This window comes from Pterocles gutturalis, unplaced genomic scaffold (genome assembly GCF_000699245.1).
Source record: "Pterocles gutturalis isolate BGI_N339 unplaced genomic scaffold, ASM69924v1 scaffold43713, whole genome shotgun sequence".
Lineage (NCBI taxonomy): Eukaryota > Metazoa > Chordata > Aves > Pterocliformes > Pteroclidae > Pterocles > Pterocles gutturalis.
The window spans coordinates 6,568-23,937 of record NW_010119569.1 but is presented as its reverse complement, the minus strand read 5'-3'; the positions used below and the strand labels follow the sequence as shown (position 1 = coordinate 23,937).

The 17,370-nt window shown below is 39.4% G+C and overlaps 1 protein-coding gene across 1 annotated transcript; it reads right to left on the bottom strand.

Annotated features, from left to right (window-relative positions):
* Positions 1 to 8,575: 8,575 nt before the first annotated feature.
* KIAA0408 (KIAA0408 ortholog) lies at positions 8,576 to 17,109 on the bottom strand. Its single transcript, XM_010076612.1, has 5 exons — positions 16,975 to 17,109; positions 13,878 to 14,216; positions 13,455 to 13,534; positions 11,099 to 12,470; positions 8,576 to 9,216 (listed from the first exon to the last, which is right to left on the bottom strand). Exons 1-5 carry the CDS (start codon positions 17,107 to 17,109, stop codon positions 9,043 to 9,045), a joined length of 2,100 nt encoding a protein of 699 aa, XP_010074914.1. The 3' UTR covers positions 8,576 to 9,042.
* Between the last annotated feature and the right edge of the window lie 261 nt (positions 17,110 to 17,370).

The window sequence follows — 17,370 nt, the reverse complement described above, 5'->3', positions numbered from 1 at the left end:
TTCCCTCTTGAAACAGCAGTAAAAAAGAGCATGGCACATCTTACATTGCTACAGCTGCTTTTGCTCTGATCTTCTGCTTCACTTCCTTCCTCTCACTTGCCCCTGAAAAGTCAAGAGTTTCCTGCTATTTCTTTTTCTGCTTCATTTTCCTTCACTTCAAAAATAGGAATGTTAATGCTTGCTCCATTCTTCAGGGCTGCAGAAAACACAGCTAGAAAATAGACATGTACCAGTGCAGTGCTTTGAGGTTTAACACTCATATCTAGCGTGGCCTCACTCTGTAAGCTGTATGTGGGGAGAAGAATGGTCTTCCAAACCCCCAAATTTATGACTTAGCTGGATCACAGTCATTTATTCTGCCTCCATACAAAGTCTAGTGATCAGAGGTTCTTGTGTGTAGCATTCAAGAATTTTACAGATAAAGACCCGTCTGAAATGCTGGAGATGGACAAATGCCCTCTCCTTTTGATCCAACTGAAAGCTAAAAGCTGTGAGTGTAATAAAAAACAAATTCTCTGTGTCTCTGACAAAGAAATAAGAAATTCAAGAATGGCATTTCCTTATTCCTGACCTGCTGCAGCTGACCTTTTCTGTAATACTCAACTAGTCAACAGTGGGGAATATTAGTGTCATGAAAAACAGGTTTAGCCAGCTGTGACTAGTGTACGAAGAGCATTTCAGAAAGAGCAGAAGTGAGGCTGTTGGGTTTTTTACTGTGTTTAGGAAAAGATGTATATACATGTGGATGTACACATGCGATATATACACACTTGTGTGTGTATAAACATAAAAGGCAAGCAGGCACTCTGAATTAGTGAGCTTTGATTTTCTCAAATGTTGCAGATCACAGAGGTGGGGTCTCCAGCATTACATCAGCTTGGGTCCCCCAGACATGTTTAAATGTATTCCTCCAATGAAACACAGCAGTCTAGACCAAAAGACATATAGGCTGGCACTGAATAGCATCCTAGGAAAAACAGAATATCTAACACATAACTACTCATAGGATGCGTACAAGCAGCATACTGCTACTTAAGTCAATAGACTGCTGTTATCTTAACTTCTGAATATTGCAAATTACTTTCATCATCCACTTTCCATTCACTACAACAGAAACAAGCTGGTTTATTTTGCAGATCCAAGCTTTAAGAGACAGTTCAGTTCTAAAAACCTTAGTGAGCTGACTGCAGATCACTTTGGCTAGAGATTTTTAAACAGTTTTAAATTCTTTTTGGCCCTTTGTACATCTAGTTCAGGTTTTGTCTAACTTCCAGTAGAGAATGAGGAATTCTTCACTTTCTGTCCAAACTGCTGTGAAATTTTGCTGTAAAATTAATTAAAATTGCAGCAACCCATCCAAGAGGTGGTTGAGAGGGAGACAGACTCCCGCACAGAAGAGGCAAAAGCCTTCTCCACACTACAAAAGCAAAAAAAGCCTATAAAACTATTCAGCTCCAAACTGGCTGCTTTAGTGCTTGTTGCAGAAAGACCACAAAAGGCATCTTTCTCTGGCTTCTCAGAGCTGGTCTGTGGAAACATCATGTGTCTTGCAGGTCTGGAGGCCTGCAGAAGAGAAGCTGGAAAGTGAAGAGAAGCTTCCAGGCAGCTGCTTTTACCAGGCCTACTTCTCTTCTCCTTGGGTGGTTGAATCTTCACCTCCCAATGGAAGGAAGGGAGAGGAAGGAGTAAAACTACAGAGAAGAGAAATGGAATTTCAGCTTCTCTGCATGGACAATATTATTTAATCTTAAACTGTCAAAGTCTCATATCCATGTACAGGGAGACCAGTACCAGACATTTTGCAGTGCCTAAGCTAGAGGATTTTTCTGATTATTTCCACTTTTTTTTTTTTTTTTTTTTTTTACCTGCAGTACAAGAGGCAAAATCAGGATCAGAGCTGTAAGGTAGGCTTACAATATTTGGAAGGAAAAGGTGACATGCATAAGCACATTTTTTTTCATTAAATGATTTGATTGCATTTACTTATATGAGAATGGGCTTTCAAAAACTGCTGTATCTCATTAAGTCACATCCTGTTTTTAATGTAAAGCATTTCAGTACCATTCTTTGTGAGGTGTCTGTTTACATATAATATTAGACATCATTTATCTGTATGTACTACATATCTGACTGTGGTACTCATATATGTAGTAAATGGTGTCAACAGCAAAACCAGCTGCATAGGACACTGTGGGACTTCGGGAAAGGAAATTTGCTAAGATGTGTCATATGTGTCATATATATATATATACACACACACACACACACATACACATATATATATATATATACACAGAGGAGACGTGACAGTGTAAGAGCCAGCTTGTGAACACCTTACCTCCTTTGGTAGCCACCTACTTCTCTGAGTAGACATTTTACTTTCAGAAGAAATCCCTGTATAACTTCTTACCAGTAATAGCCTGGCTAGTTCAACTGCCTTCAAGTGATTTAAAAAAAAAATAAATCCCAAAGCTCTCAAAACAATCAGAATATCTTTGTGGAAACTAGAAGGATTCTGCAAAGAAACAAGCAGACCATAGGTACACGTATATCTGTGGTGCACTTCCATCAATAACGTCTTAAGCAGCTCTACATCATACATGGTACCAGAATGGCTGACCTGTTGCAGGTATCTAGTGATATAGAAATGATACAGAAGTAAAACTCAGTATGATTTTCTGTGTCACCATGCTAGCTGGAAGTGTCACATTTGAAAAGTTCACACATGAGTGCAATTTTCTTTAATTAAGATCCTTTTCTACTGTGAATATGATTTGGTGATGCCAGAAATTCTTCCAGCTGCAGTAAACTACTTTAGGGAAATCTGAGGGGCACTGGCAGAAGAATATGCAGGCACATCTGCCACAGGCAGCTGCATGCCTCCAGTTGGGGGGGCAATCAAAACCAGACTCCTTAGAACTAAGATCTCTGTGACTTGTTCACAAGTTAGTAGAAGTCTATGCATCCACTGAGACTGAACATTAAAGAACCTCTGGCTTTCCTGGGGTGACTAATCAAGGGATTTTAGCTCACCCATTAATATCAGCCAGTACAGCTTGCCTAACTGTATTACATGCCTTAGACGTACCTGTGCAGTGCTTGCTCTCTTCCCCTCAGTTCATATCGGAAACACATCTACTCTGTGGCAAGGGGAAACATTATCTCATGCAATAGAGCTGTATATGTTGGGTCCACACAGTACATAAACTGATTTAAAAGTGTAAGATGTATGGACTTTCCACTACAGTGTCATTTTTCAGTGAATCTTGGCCATACACACACAACATACACCACTATAAGAAATCAACCCTGAACCCTTAAAGAGAAACATTGCAGACTGTGGTTACTAGAGAAAAAGCATAAAACAGCAGCCCCTGGATAGGTACTAGGAAAACTATAACAATAAACACTAACTGGCATATTGCACTCACTTCACCCCCCCAAGTTTCCCTCAAAAGTAGTACGGGATTTAACACTCCAGGAAAGGGATCTGATCCAAATTCAGGAGATGCCCCATCCTAGGACAGGTTCTACTTCTCCTTTGCTGTGCAGATGCCTCTAGAGATGGGCATCCCTCTGCAAAAGGGTGTAAGACTGTAATTTTGTCCCAATGTGATTAAACCCACACTCATCCCTCCAGAAAAGACCATAAGATTGTATTTTTGTTCCACTGTGGTAACAAACATCCTGTACTGAAGACTGAAGTTGCTTTTACTCTAGTCATGCTGCCTGGCATGACCAGCAGACGAGGTACAGTCACTCCTGTTGTACTGAAGCACAAGACTGGTTCACATTTATGTTCCAGGAATCTCCCCATTTCAGCAGTGTGACAGAGCGTGCCCTTGTGCAGCGCTGCGCCTCCGGCATGGGTGGAAGACACAATATGTTGTGCATTGCATAATGTTCACGCTGTGAGCACCATCATAGACCTGCTGATAAAACCAACTGCTGCCACAGAAAGGATTAACAAATGAAATTTGAGCAGTCTTCAATAACCACCATACCATCAAATATGGGAAGCAGAAGGCTTGGTGTTAATCTGACATTACTAATATCAGTGCTTCCTGCTAATACAGGCTCACAGAGCAGGAAAAACGTAAATACAAAGATGCTGATTGAAAAAAGACAGTACATTACTGGAAGTTTCAGGTGGTATGAAGTAGGCAGCAGAGGGATCTTCCATTAGAAGCAAAGAACTAGCCACAATATTTACTACAAGTGTTGTACTCTCCACTTTGATTCTTCTGTTTTCTTTCTGATTTTTATTTGCACACTTTCACTTTGATCATATAGACGGTTTGATCTCTCTTACCTTACGGAAATTCTGATACAATTCTTTTTAGAGTAACATAGTTAGCAAGGCACCCTTAGGTATGAGCTCCCATAGCCACACAGCAACTGGATCAACTGTACACATCTGAAACATGTCTCTGCTGACGCAAGTACTTTTCAGAACACAAAAGGTGTGAGAGAGAGGGGTAGAAGCAATCTCAAAAGCAGATTAATCATCATTTCAAAAAACAAGAGCGCAAGTTTTGTATAATGTATGCCACTAACAGTTGATGAAGAAAGTGCATTTTCAGTGATGCAAAACAATAGATCAAGATCTAATATATTTGTGAGTGGCAATAGTAATATCAGCATTTTTTAGAATAGGCTGTCCAAAAAAATATTTTGACTGTGGTACAAATAGAAAGTCCTATGGTATGGCATATACATATAGACCAATGGCAATAAACCACATAAAAATATACATCCACTGGGAATGGAGTAGGGGTGCAAAGGCCAAAGGCAAGAAGGGGCTTTGATTTAGTGTGTTTACAGCAAATGCATTCTGACTTCCAGTTTAAAGAGCATGTACACAACCAAAGACACCATTACAGATTAGTCCAATAGAGAATATCAGCAACATAACAGAGTTATATATTACAGATCTCAAAGCCAAATAAATTCTTTGCATAGCAGCACTGTGAGAATTGCATAAGTTCTTGCATGCTAGGAAATTTAGACTTGGTCCAGAAATAACAAAAGTCTAAGGCCTGCCTGCTGGGTTGCTGTAGATATTTTCTAAAATGCTGTTGAAGCCATTTGGATACAAAATCCCTATTTATAGAAGCATTTTTTTAAACAGACAACTGGAGAAATAAAATGGTGTTCTGAATGCTCTGGGAAATTATATTACAGTGATTGCCAATTCTTTGCTATATATAACAGCTTACTCCCTTACAAGTATGTGTAATAGTGAAAGACAATTGTGTTGTTGCTGGAGAACAAGCAAAGTTCATTCCTTAAGCAACATTTCAAAGATACATAGGAAGTCTGTCACTAACACTGGAAAGATAAAACATTTAGTGGAAATGTACTCTGAGTTTGAGGAATGAAATCCAGAGGTTTTAAATAAAATTTTTTTCTTCTATTCCTTCCTCTAGCAGGGGCTCTGAGTCAGCCCAGCTTTGCAGCCTTCAGGTGGCCTGCTATGTTGCATATGTAGGTAAGGTCTAACTGACTCTTCTCTATGTGTTTCTGTGCTGCCACACTCTTTGCTAAAAGGGTTTCAGGGAAAGATCATGGCTCCATCTCCCAGCAAGAGGGAGAATGATGCTTTCTGTCAACTAAGTACCAGCCAGCTGATTCCTAGTGACATCCCCATTTCAATGGGCAGCTGACTCTGTGTGTGCAGGAAGTTTGAAACTGCATTTATTTCAGTACTAAAGCCCATAAACATGCAATAAAGAGAGTCTTAGACTTGTTCAGTGCACAAGTAAGAAGAACCTATATCTGCATTAAGACTTTAGACAGCATATGGAGGAACAATATTAAAAATCTATTTTAAAAATAGGCTTACAAAACTCTCCGCTTCCATAGGTGACACTAAGATTAATAGAAAGGTCAAGGTATACTTAGATCATCTGTGGTTCTTGCAGAAGGGGGGGTGTGTGTTGAGGTGTGTTTCTGTGTATATAGAGAATCTCTTGCTTCAGAGCTTCCAAGGTAACTGTATTTCCTTGTCAGAGATAACACGGGGAAACCTGAAAGTCCAATGGACCTCTTTTCACCCTATAGCAAATAAGTGCAATAAAACCATTAGTATGGTTCAGTAATCACAGTTCTGGGAGCTAAAAAATTCACTGCAGTGCACTGTCCCTGTTACAGGTGCAGTTGAAGAGAATATTTAAAGTGTCAGTGGCAATTTTCTAAAATTGGCATGTCCGACCAGCCACCTACGGACCAAAATTACCTTTTTTGATACTTTGGGCATCAGAACCAATGTCTGGAATTAGATGGACACAGAAAATCTTGACAAAATGGACTTGTCCTTGACCTATTAGTTTATTTCAAAAACCTTCTGTTCATTAAACTTACATACATCAGGAAATGTTGTAGGTATTTGATCCTTTCTCTGTTATTCAACAATGTGACATATGTCAAAGGTGATCAAAGAAACTGTAAGGAACTAAAGAAATACCTTCACTGACTAATCAAGGGAAATGTTTTCATAGTTACATACTTCAAACAAAAGTACATCACCATTTTTCAGAACAAAACGGCTTAACTTTACCATGAAGGTAATTTAAAGAAGTTTTATTGCAGTCAACACTGACTGAAATTAAGAACCATTTTTTTACAATTCTCTCATATTACCCTTTCCTCAACCTTAGGCATTTAAAGCTGCCTCGCTACTTGGGCATTTAAAAGGTCAATTTGCAAGGCATTTTGGTTTGCTAATTTCCACAGTTAGATAGAATCTTAAGCTATGTTCCAAATTCACTCTAAATCATCTCTAAATTTTCTAGTTCCAAGGAGGTTAATGGAGTGCAATCTCTAAGTTAGGGCAAACAGACAAATTTATAATACTCTTGATTTTTCACTCAGGCACACAGATTTTTGTCTCTATCCAAACTGTATATATTTTCTTCAAGATTTTCTGTCCTTGTATCTTTTCCAGTAATAACTTTGCAATAATGCCTGAGTAAACTTTGATTAATTGCTGATCTGTTTGATGCCTTCATATATTGTGCTTTCCCACCACTCATGTCTAGAAAGGACCAGAAGTCTAGATTGGGAAAATTTCTCTGAGCATGCTTTTGCCATGCAGGCAGCCACAATGGTGTGATTATGTTGGATTTATGGCTCCAATGCCTGCTTGCTCCCATACTGGCATGCCTGAGCAGCTACTGATGCTACCATACAGGCTATATTGCTCAGAACACGTGGCCTCCTGTTTTCTCTCTCTGCAAAACCAAAGTGGTGCAGAAGAAAGAAGAATAAGTCCCTAAAAGGAAGGAAAAAGGCATGAATTCTCAACATGACTGGAGTAGGACAACAGATAACTACCAAATTAAGCACAACTAATTTTCCCTATATTGCCACACATACAATTCACTAGGACAAAAGCCTACACTCTCTCTGAAATTTTTTTTACATTCACATAGGAAGATGTGCACATTAATGGATCCTGGGATGATTTTGGAAATTCCTTTGAACACACTATTTTTCTCCAGCAGAAGAAAAGTTGCAAGACAGGATCGGGCTGGTGTTGAAGAAGTGCCTCTTTACTCCTTTTAACCTAGACATGCTGTTTAAAGGTAACATTTATCATCATTATTGCATTATGCATCCAGCAACAGCCCAGAGAAGGGTGCAAAAATTTCAGCATGAAGGGCACTATCTTTCTGAAAGTTCAGCAAATGTCTGGGTAGTGCCCATATTTCTTTCATGCTGGGGGAAGGAACAAGCCGGGCTCTGTGCATGTCATTCAGGTGGCCCATAACACCAAGTCAAGTGATGGCAAAAACATACTTCCAAAGCCCTGTGTCTAGGGTTTTGGGCACCATTGTGATCATACCTTGATGCAATATTTCCATACTAGATGCAGCTTGTTGCCAGAGTGCAAGTAAGCTTCATAACTGACTGCCACAAGTCTGTCTGGGACCAGTAAATTAGCAAGTGGCTCAGGCACTCTAGTCTAGGAGAAGAATAAAAAAGGAGTGTGGTTGCAGCACTGGGAACAAGAACGGTCCTTGTTCCCCTTCCTTGAGTAAATGAGTCCATTGTTATCTGACTTTGCCAAACCTCAAAGTATAATGCTAGAAGGAAAAATAAGTTTTACAGAATTGAGCATATACAACCCTTTTTTTCCCTTCATAAATTGTAGGTTACACTAGTTGCAACTACAGAAGTGTTTACAGTATGCTATACATATAATGGCACATTTAAGCTTTTTAAAGGGATTGGAACATTTCAGGAATGTCTCTGGTGCTGAAAAAGGCTAATGTATTACAAATCAGATAATATTTTAATTCAGAAAAAATATGTTTGGTTATTTTGTCCTAGCATCATAAGGGTTAGGAAACTGAACGAGGATGCCATGAAGCATGACTGATTAATCAGTTGAGCTAGTCTGCTTCAGATACATATTGTGCAAGGCATTATCGTTGCAATCAGTCACAAAAATGCTTATTTAGTTTTTGTACATTAAATACTACACCTGTGAACCTATGTAAAAGATATACAAAATATAAATGTCATCAGGACTGTATTTCAAACTTTTTAAAATAAACACAAAGTATATATATATGTAGGCATATAGGTTGCAATTTCAATGTCAACACTAGCACAGTTTGTCTCTTCTAAATACAGATCTGTATACTTCCTAGTCCAACACATGCACCTACGAACACATGATCATGCATACAGCTTTACGTTCTGCTGTTTGCAGAAGAGTCAGAATATACAGCACTATACATTGTTTCAACTCAAAATTGATTGGCAAATTAAGGAAGATGCCATTCAAAATAAATTACTTGTGAGTAATTACCAAAAAAAACCAGAGAAAACCAGGGGTATAGTTAGTTCATCTCAATAAAAACACTGAAGACTGTGGTGATAATGACCTAAGATTCAAAACGCTTTGCCCAGCATGTGGTGGGGGTCACTCTTGGACAAGATACAACAGTGTAGAACTGGTTGCTCTAACACATACCAAACACAGTTACAATGAGGCGTAGAGCTTTCACACCACCATCCAACCCAGCTCAGGGTTCAGACTACTGAGGTCTCTGACCGAAAGGAGACAGAGCAGTTGTACGCCGTTTTTCTCACAGCAGGAGGTGCTGACGGTGACCTGGATGCCCATCTGGAAGGTAAGCGTCGATTTGCTGGCCGAGCAGGCCGGGAGAAACCCTTCCCACTTGAACATTTAGCTGGCACAGATATCTAGAACACAAAGGCAATTCCTTGCTTAACAAGTTATGGCTTTTGTGGAATGCAGCATGAATGCAGGAAGACATTTGGGGTGACCTCAGAACAGGTGGTCTGAAGCTATTAAAAGGAGAACAGTAATGCACTGAATGCAAAAGAGCAGCTATTTCTATGTATAGGGATTCTCACATTGGTTGCAGTTTAAAATATATGGAGACAAGTGTCAGACACAAGGAAAGGTATAAAATGTTAATATGAGCTAAAACTGACATTCACTTCTCATTTCATTGCTGGAAGTTTTGTGAATGAACTCTGTACTGTTCTAAATGTAGAACTCGGAATACCATCTTACTTTACTGGAGTATGATCTACACAATTTATGATAGATCTACACAATTTTGATAGATCCTACTTCAGCAGTCACATCTTGCTAAGAACTCTGTTTCCATTAGTGCAACATGAGGCTGTTTACACTTGGTGACCAATTAAAAATGGTTATGTATTCATGCAGTGTCATGTCTACATGCAGACCCTTATATACACAGGAAAACCAACAGATTTTGATCGTAGCTACAGCGTTGTAAATTGGAAATAATGAAAACAAACCAAATGCCTCATGCCATGTGTAGTTCTTTACATCTTTGTTATGTGAATGCTGCTGGACCTAAAATGGTACTCCTTAATCAGGCAATATTCTTAGTTTGTGCAGATAGAAATGACAGCATAATGTATGAGCCTATGGATTAAAAAAAATCTAGTTGGCTTAGTAAAGTTATTCTGGGCTTACATCAATGTAAACTCAGTGATTATCTAGCAATTATTTCTTCCCTACATATTCATTGATTAAAATTTGTTTTCCTATCAAAAGTTCATTGGAAATCAGAAGCTTCATGGTTTGTTTCTTTCTGTTCTGAAATAAAGATGTGTCTGCTAAGCAAGATGTTGCATCACTGCAAGGCTGTCAGAAAGACATGCAGAAGAAAACCTGCATGGTCAGATTCTCAGCTGTTTAAATCCACATAGCTCCGCTGAAGTCTGTCAGTTTGTGACAGTTTAAAGCACACCAGCTGACAGCCTGAATCCATTTAAGTTCCTCAGCTCCAAACACATTTGCCTTCTCTTTTCTGAGATGTTAAGGGGCATATCTCTTTGTGCTTGTTGGCCAAAGAGCTCTTCAGGAAAAATTATTTTTCTCTCTTTGTAGCCTTTTACAGAACCTTCAACTTATAGTGTATTTTCAAAACCATCTGTTTCTCTGTTGGCAAAGGCATTATTTCTAAACTTCTGCAAATAACATTCAGCCAGATACAAATTAATTAGTCATGCCATACTCTTCTGTTTCTGTGGGCCTGTGCTTGCGTATATAGCAGAAGCCTGGAACTGAGGTCACTTTATTACTGGAAACTTTATGGAGCTGCAATACCCCTTTTCATAGGCAGTTTCAAAGAAATCCTGAATCAAGCAGCACCGTGGATGCTGAAGATTGCTATCTAAGCCCTCTAAGATTTTGACACGGCCAAATGTGCTTAAGCCTTTTGGGAAAGCTTATGTAATAACTCATCAACTAAAGGAAGGAGGAAGGGAGTTAAAACCTGATTGCAGTTCCCACTAGTTCAATCCTGGAATAGCTGCATTGCAGTTAAAATCTAGCTTTACACAATAGCAGCAGAGATCAGAAGTTGGCACACATCTTCATTGGTCATTCTTACTTACATGCTTCTGCCCTCCCACAACTCCATTATCTTCAGAGGAATTATTCCTGATTCATTCAGATCCTGGCCTAAAGTTTCTGTTTTTACATAATTATTTACAATTTCACATTAGCCTGCACAAGTTTAGAATCTGAAGCTTGTATGAAACTGAATTATTTTGTTCTTGCCATTCTCATGAACCTTACCTCTGGTAACTTCTGTCTCTCTTTTCCTTGCTTGAGTTGCTGCCCAATATGCCTGGCTGAATTCCTTGGAAATTCTTGCTTTCCTTGCTCAGTCTGGAGCATTTCTAAATACTGACTCAATGTCTCACAACTGCCATTGGTGAATTCAGAATTTGCCCATGTCCACTTATCTTTGCAGCATTTCACATCACACGGAGAAGTCACTGTTAATTTTTCATAGTTTTTCAAAAGCTTTTCAACAACACCATAGTTCGACCTTGAGTCAGCTGAACGTGGGCGACCGGATAAGTTACTCGGTCTCCAGTCATGCTCGTGAAGCATGTGTCTATAACCACTAGTATTTGGAAGTCCATTTATTTGCTTTTGTTGCCCTGCTGTTCTGACAGCTTTGCTGGGGTTGCTAGTTTCTTGCTCCTTTGCTGCAGAGAATTTAGGATTTGCAACACCAGTTGTATTTACAGTTTCTGTCCTGCTAATAGCAGAGTCGCACCGTGTGCTGCAGGGTTTGTGGTCTTCTGATGCTGTTCGAGGCACCTGGTTTTCTTGCAAAGCATTGTTATGTTTACCTGTGTGAAATACTGTCCGGTTAAACTCATCGATCTTTGCTGCCAAAGTTTCATTTCTTTGAGTCTTTCCCAAAGTATACCTAGAGTCTTCCAAAACATCATTGTGCAAGCTAGCAGAGGCATAAAAGTTATTACTGTAATAAGGACTGCTGTGAGACTTCGGATTTTGTTTCTGGTGCATCTTGTTGCTTTGGGCCATATTTCCATCTGAACAACTCTTTTGGGCTGACAGTGGGGGAGGTTCACTTTTATTGTCTTTTCCAATTTTGCCCACATCATATGCCCATGTGTTGTGGCAGAAACTTGGTACATTGCACTCATTTTTGGTGACAGGCGTTGCAGGAGTTACCAACGCAGGACCCTTCACAGCTTGCCCTTCATTTGCACAGGCTGCTGCCGTTTCATTCTGGTTTACAAGTGAAGGATTCATCAGTTTCCTTCCATTCCTACAGTCCTGAGCCTTACAATTGCTTTTGATGCCTGAATCTCTCATTAGTGTGTCAGAAAGCTGTACAACTGCAGAAAGTGAGTTTGTTAGGTGCAGAGAAGTGCTCCGTGGAGGAACTGGTGGAGCTTCTTTCGTTTGACAAGGTCTGAAGTCTGTTCCTCTGTCACCAGTATGACCACCGTAAGACATGTCCTTCAAAGCCTTGGTGGAGCTCATCAGATTCTTCCTATTATTATCTTCCTCTGTTTCAAAAGTAGCTGAAATCTGTGATTCATTGTTGGGCACATGGTTCATCTCAGGCAGAATAATGATGTTTTGGGTTTCCTCAAATTCCCCCAGGAAAGGAAGTGACTTCATTCTGGAAATAAAAAGAGAGGTGTTTTAGTGATGAGCAATAAGGGTATTCCCCCAGGGAATCCACCTTAGCATGGATTCATTCTACCCATGAGCAGGTGTTTTAACACTGTCTGCTTGAAAAGATTTGGGAGCAGTTTTGCTGCAGCTGATACATCCAGCGTATTTGAACCATACACAAAATTTGAAGAAAGCTCAACAAAGGGAATCTTGTATTCCTTTCCCTTGACACCAAAATTCTTTTTCTCAGTGTTTGTAGATGATTGCTTGTTTTCTTACCTATCCTACAGTAAGGACAGCGGGATCTTGTGAGTTCTAATGACTCCAGTAAGAGTCTACCTGAACTGAATGAAGAAAGCATGGTGCATCCCTTGTGTAGGTTTCCTAACACTACACATGACAGTACAAATATGTCTTTTTGAGATCTGTTCAAAAATCACCTTTCTCAGCCAGGATTTAGAAACTATGCATAGTTTCTATGCACAAATCTATTTGCTTTAAAGATACAAACACTAACCCAGGTAAAATAATAAATTAGTGACAGACAGCCAACTGATTGCATGAGGGAGTGTAAGAAGTCCTTCTGCTCTTTGGGAGCATCTGAGAAGGAAGAGCTTGCCATGATGCAGACTTCAAAGAGGTCTCAGCATAGCTGAGACATAGCCTTTCTTAATCTCTTTCATGGTGTGCACCCTGTCACATCACGGGCTCAGTCTTGCCTTCTGAGAATTGCTGCACAACTCGAGAGGAAGACTAGTAGGTTTTGTAGGTTCTACAGATAAATTCCATTTTGCTAGTATCATGCCCTTGTATCATATTTCAGTATATTTAATTTGAATGTTTTATGCTGAACACTGAAAAGCTAGGAGGATAGGTACTGCCCAAATTCTAATAAATTCAACAGCAAACCTTCCTTCAAAGTGAACAGGAGCACAGTCTCATTATTCATTTTCTTCCTGTAATATAAAGAGTCCAAATATGTTTTTACCTTTTGTGGTTGGACTTCTTTCGAATTTCCTCTTGATAGCTGCATAATTCTTCACTGACTCTGGCAAGTTCTTTAAGAGCCTTTATAAATATAAAACCAGTCCTTTAACATATGCCTTTTAAATGGTATCTCTAGAATTATTTTGAAACTTGTGGTGATTTGCATTTAAAACTCACAGCAGAGAAAGTAGCACAAGGAAAGATACAAAAATGCACATAGCTTATGAACCGAGGTAAAGAGCATGCTGTTAACATTTTAAAAATTAGAAGACATTAATCAATAGCAAACTGAGGAGGAATTAGAGAGAGTGCCTTTCTAGAAAGCCAAAACCAGGGAGATCAGTTCTCTAGGTTAACCTGGCAGACCAAATCTCTCAGCATTTTCCTCACCCTTGTAACCAAAACATGCTCATGCTTTACTTACTACATTGAGATCACCAATATAATTCTTGGCATTTTTCTTGGAAGTTTTGGTGCTGAGGCTGTCTTCAGGTTCCTCACGGTTCTCAAGGGCCAGACTGTCCCTTAAGAGAGTATTATTTCTGCTCTTGGCTCTCATTTCTTTACATTCATGTCCTGTTTTACTGAGCAAACTCCCTTTTTCCATCCTGTCATTTCCCACATTGTGCTGATAGTTCCCCACTGTGTCACTCTCTTCTGAAGTAGGGGAATGCATGGACAGCTGCAGCATCTTGCTCTGAATGGCCTTACTATCATGGACGTTCATATTGCTCTCCCTTCTAAGTTTTACCTCCTGGTAAAGCTGAAAAAACAACAGAACCTTCTGTTAAATCATAGTACTGTGATTAACTTTATGACAAAAGAACATATTCATCTTCTGTTTTGAATGTTGCTTTACTCAGTAGCACCAAGTAGAAAGATTTCATACATGTGTTAGTAGAAAAGTGTTGAGTCACACAGTGTGATAGTCCACAGACCGTTATTGTCATAGGATGAGTAAAGGGCTGTTACCATTCACAAACTTTACCATGGTTTTAATGTATGGACTCCACCCATAGGATGGGATTGGAAGAGATCTCATGAGGTTAATGGTCCTGCCCTGAGCCAGAAGCTGTATGGTTGTCTTCCAAGTAATACCAGCACACTATGTGGTGGACACAGCTCTGATGGGGATGTGAGAGAGGAAGAGCGCTCTGGCTATGTTACAGCCTGTTAAAGTATATTAGTTTAAGGAGGTGAAGTGAATTCTTATCACATACAGCGCCATCTGCACTAGAGCAGACTCTTCTGGTTCTCAGGCAAGTGGAATTCTTCCCTGGGACTGAAGTGATAAATCAGTACTGCAGAATGGTATTATTTGGCAATGGCTGTCACCCTCTTATCTTCTTTAACGCTATCTGCTGAGATCCGGTGGCTTCATTAGTATAGGAAAAGGTGTTAATTCCTGTCACCCAGCACATTCAAACTAGGGAACTGTGATAAATTATAAATTAGAAAAAATAGCAACATCATAAAAACCTCTTCTGCTTACAGTATCATTTCCAGTGCCAAGGATCTCACGGCTCTTTATAAACATTCATTCTTAACTTGCTCTTAAGAAGAAAGTGCAGAGCAGGCACCTCTGAGCAGCTGTCTGCCTGCTCTCTTGCAGTGCACACGGCCAACACAACAGCTTTTGGAAGGGCAGTGAAAAAGAATAAAAACACGAAGAACATGTGGCCATTTCACGGGTAGTGCTGTGGATTAGAAGTATTCTCACATTCAGAGGCTTGACACTTGGCCTCATCCTAGGCTTTCAGATTTCACTCCCAAAGCCCAGCTGCTCATGGAACCTGAAGGTTGAACTTTGTAATTTCCAAGAAATGAGGGCCTCATACTCACTCAGCATAGCAGTAAGAAGGAAGGATACCACCTCATAACTCAACAATATAATCTCTGAAACCACATAGGTCTTCCTGGATGATTTCAAGAATTAAGTTAGGTTTTGGTGGGCTAGAGAAAACTGCCAAATAAAAATACAAGCTGATAAGGTAGCACAAGTTTTATTGAGGAAATCTCTCTACAGAGGATGGCATTATCTCCTCTTTCTCCAGCCCCATTGGTAAAGAAATATCAGACAACTGAAATGAAGGACAGCTTAAGAAGGGACCTTAGGATACCAATAACCGTGGGGTATCATCTGCAGTTTTGTCTGGTCCTGCAGTATCCAGAAATTTGCTTCATTTTCTTCCCCTCAGATCCATTACATTCTTTACCCTTTTTTTTTTTTTTTATGTTTTTTGTCTCTGTCGCACTTTCCTAATCCATGTGTTAACAAAAAACATGGAAAAAACACAGTCTTTGGAGCTATTGTCAGGACTACTAATAGCCAGAATACCTTTTCACAACACATTACTGTCGTTCCAAAACAGCTCATGTACCTAACAAACTGAAATTCAACTACACAAACAGATCACATTACTAACTTTTGAAGCTCTCTTACTTTGGTAATGAAATTAGGTAAGACAGCACAGAAACGTCCTAGCACAGAATACAAAATATGGCTTTCATTCTAAGATACCAAAGTCTGCCACAGCTGCAGGTAAAATATGAGAGAGCTTGAAAAGCTTATGCTGCAAGCTGGTTTAAGGGGCAGCGTATGGCTGCAATTCATTTAGCTCTGATCATTTGCCTTCTCATACTTTCATATGAACAATCTCTGCCATACATTGCTGTGTTGCTCAGCCACAGGACGGTGTTGTCAGAGAGCAAGCAAAACTACTCCATGTCTACAGCAGAATGAAAAATGTGGAAAGCTCAGTGGTGAAAAACTTGCTTCTATATGTTGCCAAGGAAGATTCAATTTATGTATTACAGAGTGCCAGAGGGTTCTGCTGCAGCGACAATTTGGGGATAAAAGAATAATAAATTATTAAACTATTTCTGGAAACAGATGCATTAGAAACGGATGTGTTTGTTACTATGTGTAAACACAAGCGGTGTCAGGACTTACATGCTATTTACTGTAGCCATTTTGTCTCCTAAAAGCTGTCCATAAATGGAGCAGGATATAGCCAGAATGATTCTGTATCATGCAGTATTTAATGTATGACGTTCTCTTTAATATTACCATTTACCCCAGCACACCTGTGCCATCTAATTCCTTTTTGCCAGAGAATTATGATACCTAGATTTTTTGGTTACTAAATATACATTTTCCTAAACACCATATATGCAGTTGTTCAGCATATCTGTGCTTGAAAAAAGCATGTATAAAATGAGCAGTGTGGCTCATGCCCAGCAGGACTGGCAGCAGTATATCCAGCAAACAATATCATAGCAAACGTCACACAAAATGACATTTAATGTCCTGCTTTGTATTCATGAGTATGAAAAGAGCAATTGCAAATACTGCTTAACCCCAGGCTTTGCATCCTACTATCACCTATTAGAAACTTCTAGTGACAGATAAGAACTAGGATATAATTCAAAAAAAAAAAAAAAAAAAAAAAGAAGCGACTGCTAATCACTGATAAGACACCAGTTAAAATGTTAGTGTTCAGAGTTTTGTTTAAAAGTACCTCTTCTATTTTCTTCTGCATGACCTTCCATTGACATTCCCATTCTTTCCTTTCGTTGTCAAATCTCTCCAGCAATTCCATCTTCTCTTTATTCCAGTTCCTCTCAGTATTCTCCAGTTGTTTACGCAGGTCCATGGTTACAGTCTGTGTAACAGCAAGAAGATAGCTCTGCTTTTTTTCTTTCTTCCCTGAATGTTTCCTGGAAGTTTATCAGAATAAGTCTTACTTGTGTTTGATTCTAGCTTTCAGGGGAAAAAATAACCAAGCAAAACCCAAAAATAATTAACTGAAGTGTGCTCGCAGGAAACAGTGTCACACAACTGAATTATATATATTTGGAGTGTGTCTGGAATATGGATGAACTAAGTGTTATAAGACACAAACCCAAGGGCAGAG

What these genes read in the sequence shown, in the direction of transcription:
- KIAA0408 (XM_010076612.1), bottom strand. Translation starts at nt 17,109, where the DNA reads ATGGACCTGCGTAAACAACTGGAGAATACTGAGAGGAACTGGAATAAA. An exon ending in TGCAGAAGAAAATAGAAGAG is followed by an intron (nt 14,217 to 16,974) that starts GTACTTTTAAAC and finishes TTGTTTTTTCAG; the next exon opens with CTTTACCAGGAGGTAAAACT. An exon ending in AAGAAGTCCAACCACAAAAG is followed by an intron (nt 12,471 to 13,454) that starts GTAAAAACATAT and finishes TTTTATTTCCAG; the next exon opens with AATGAAGTCACTTCCTTTCC.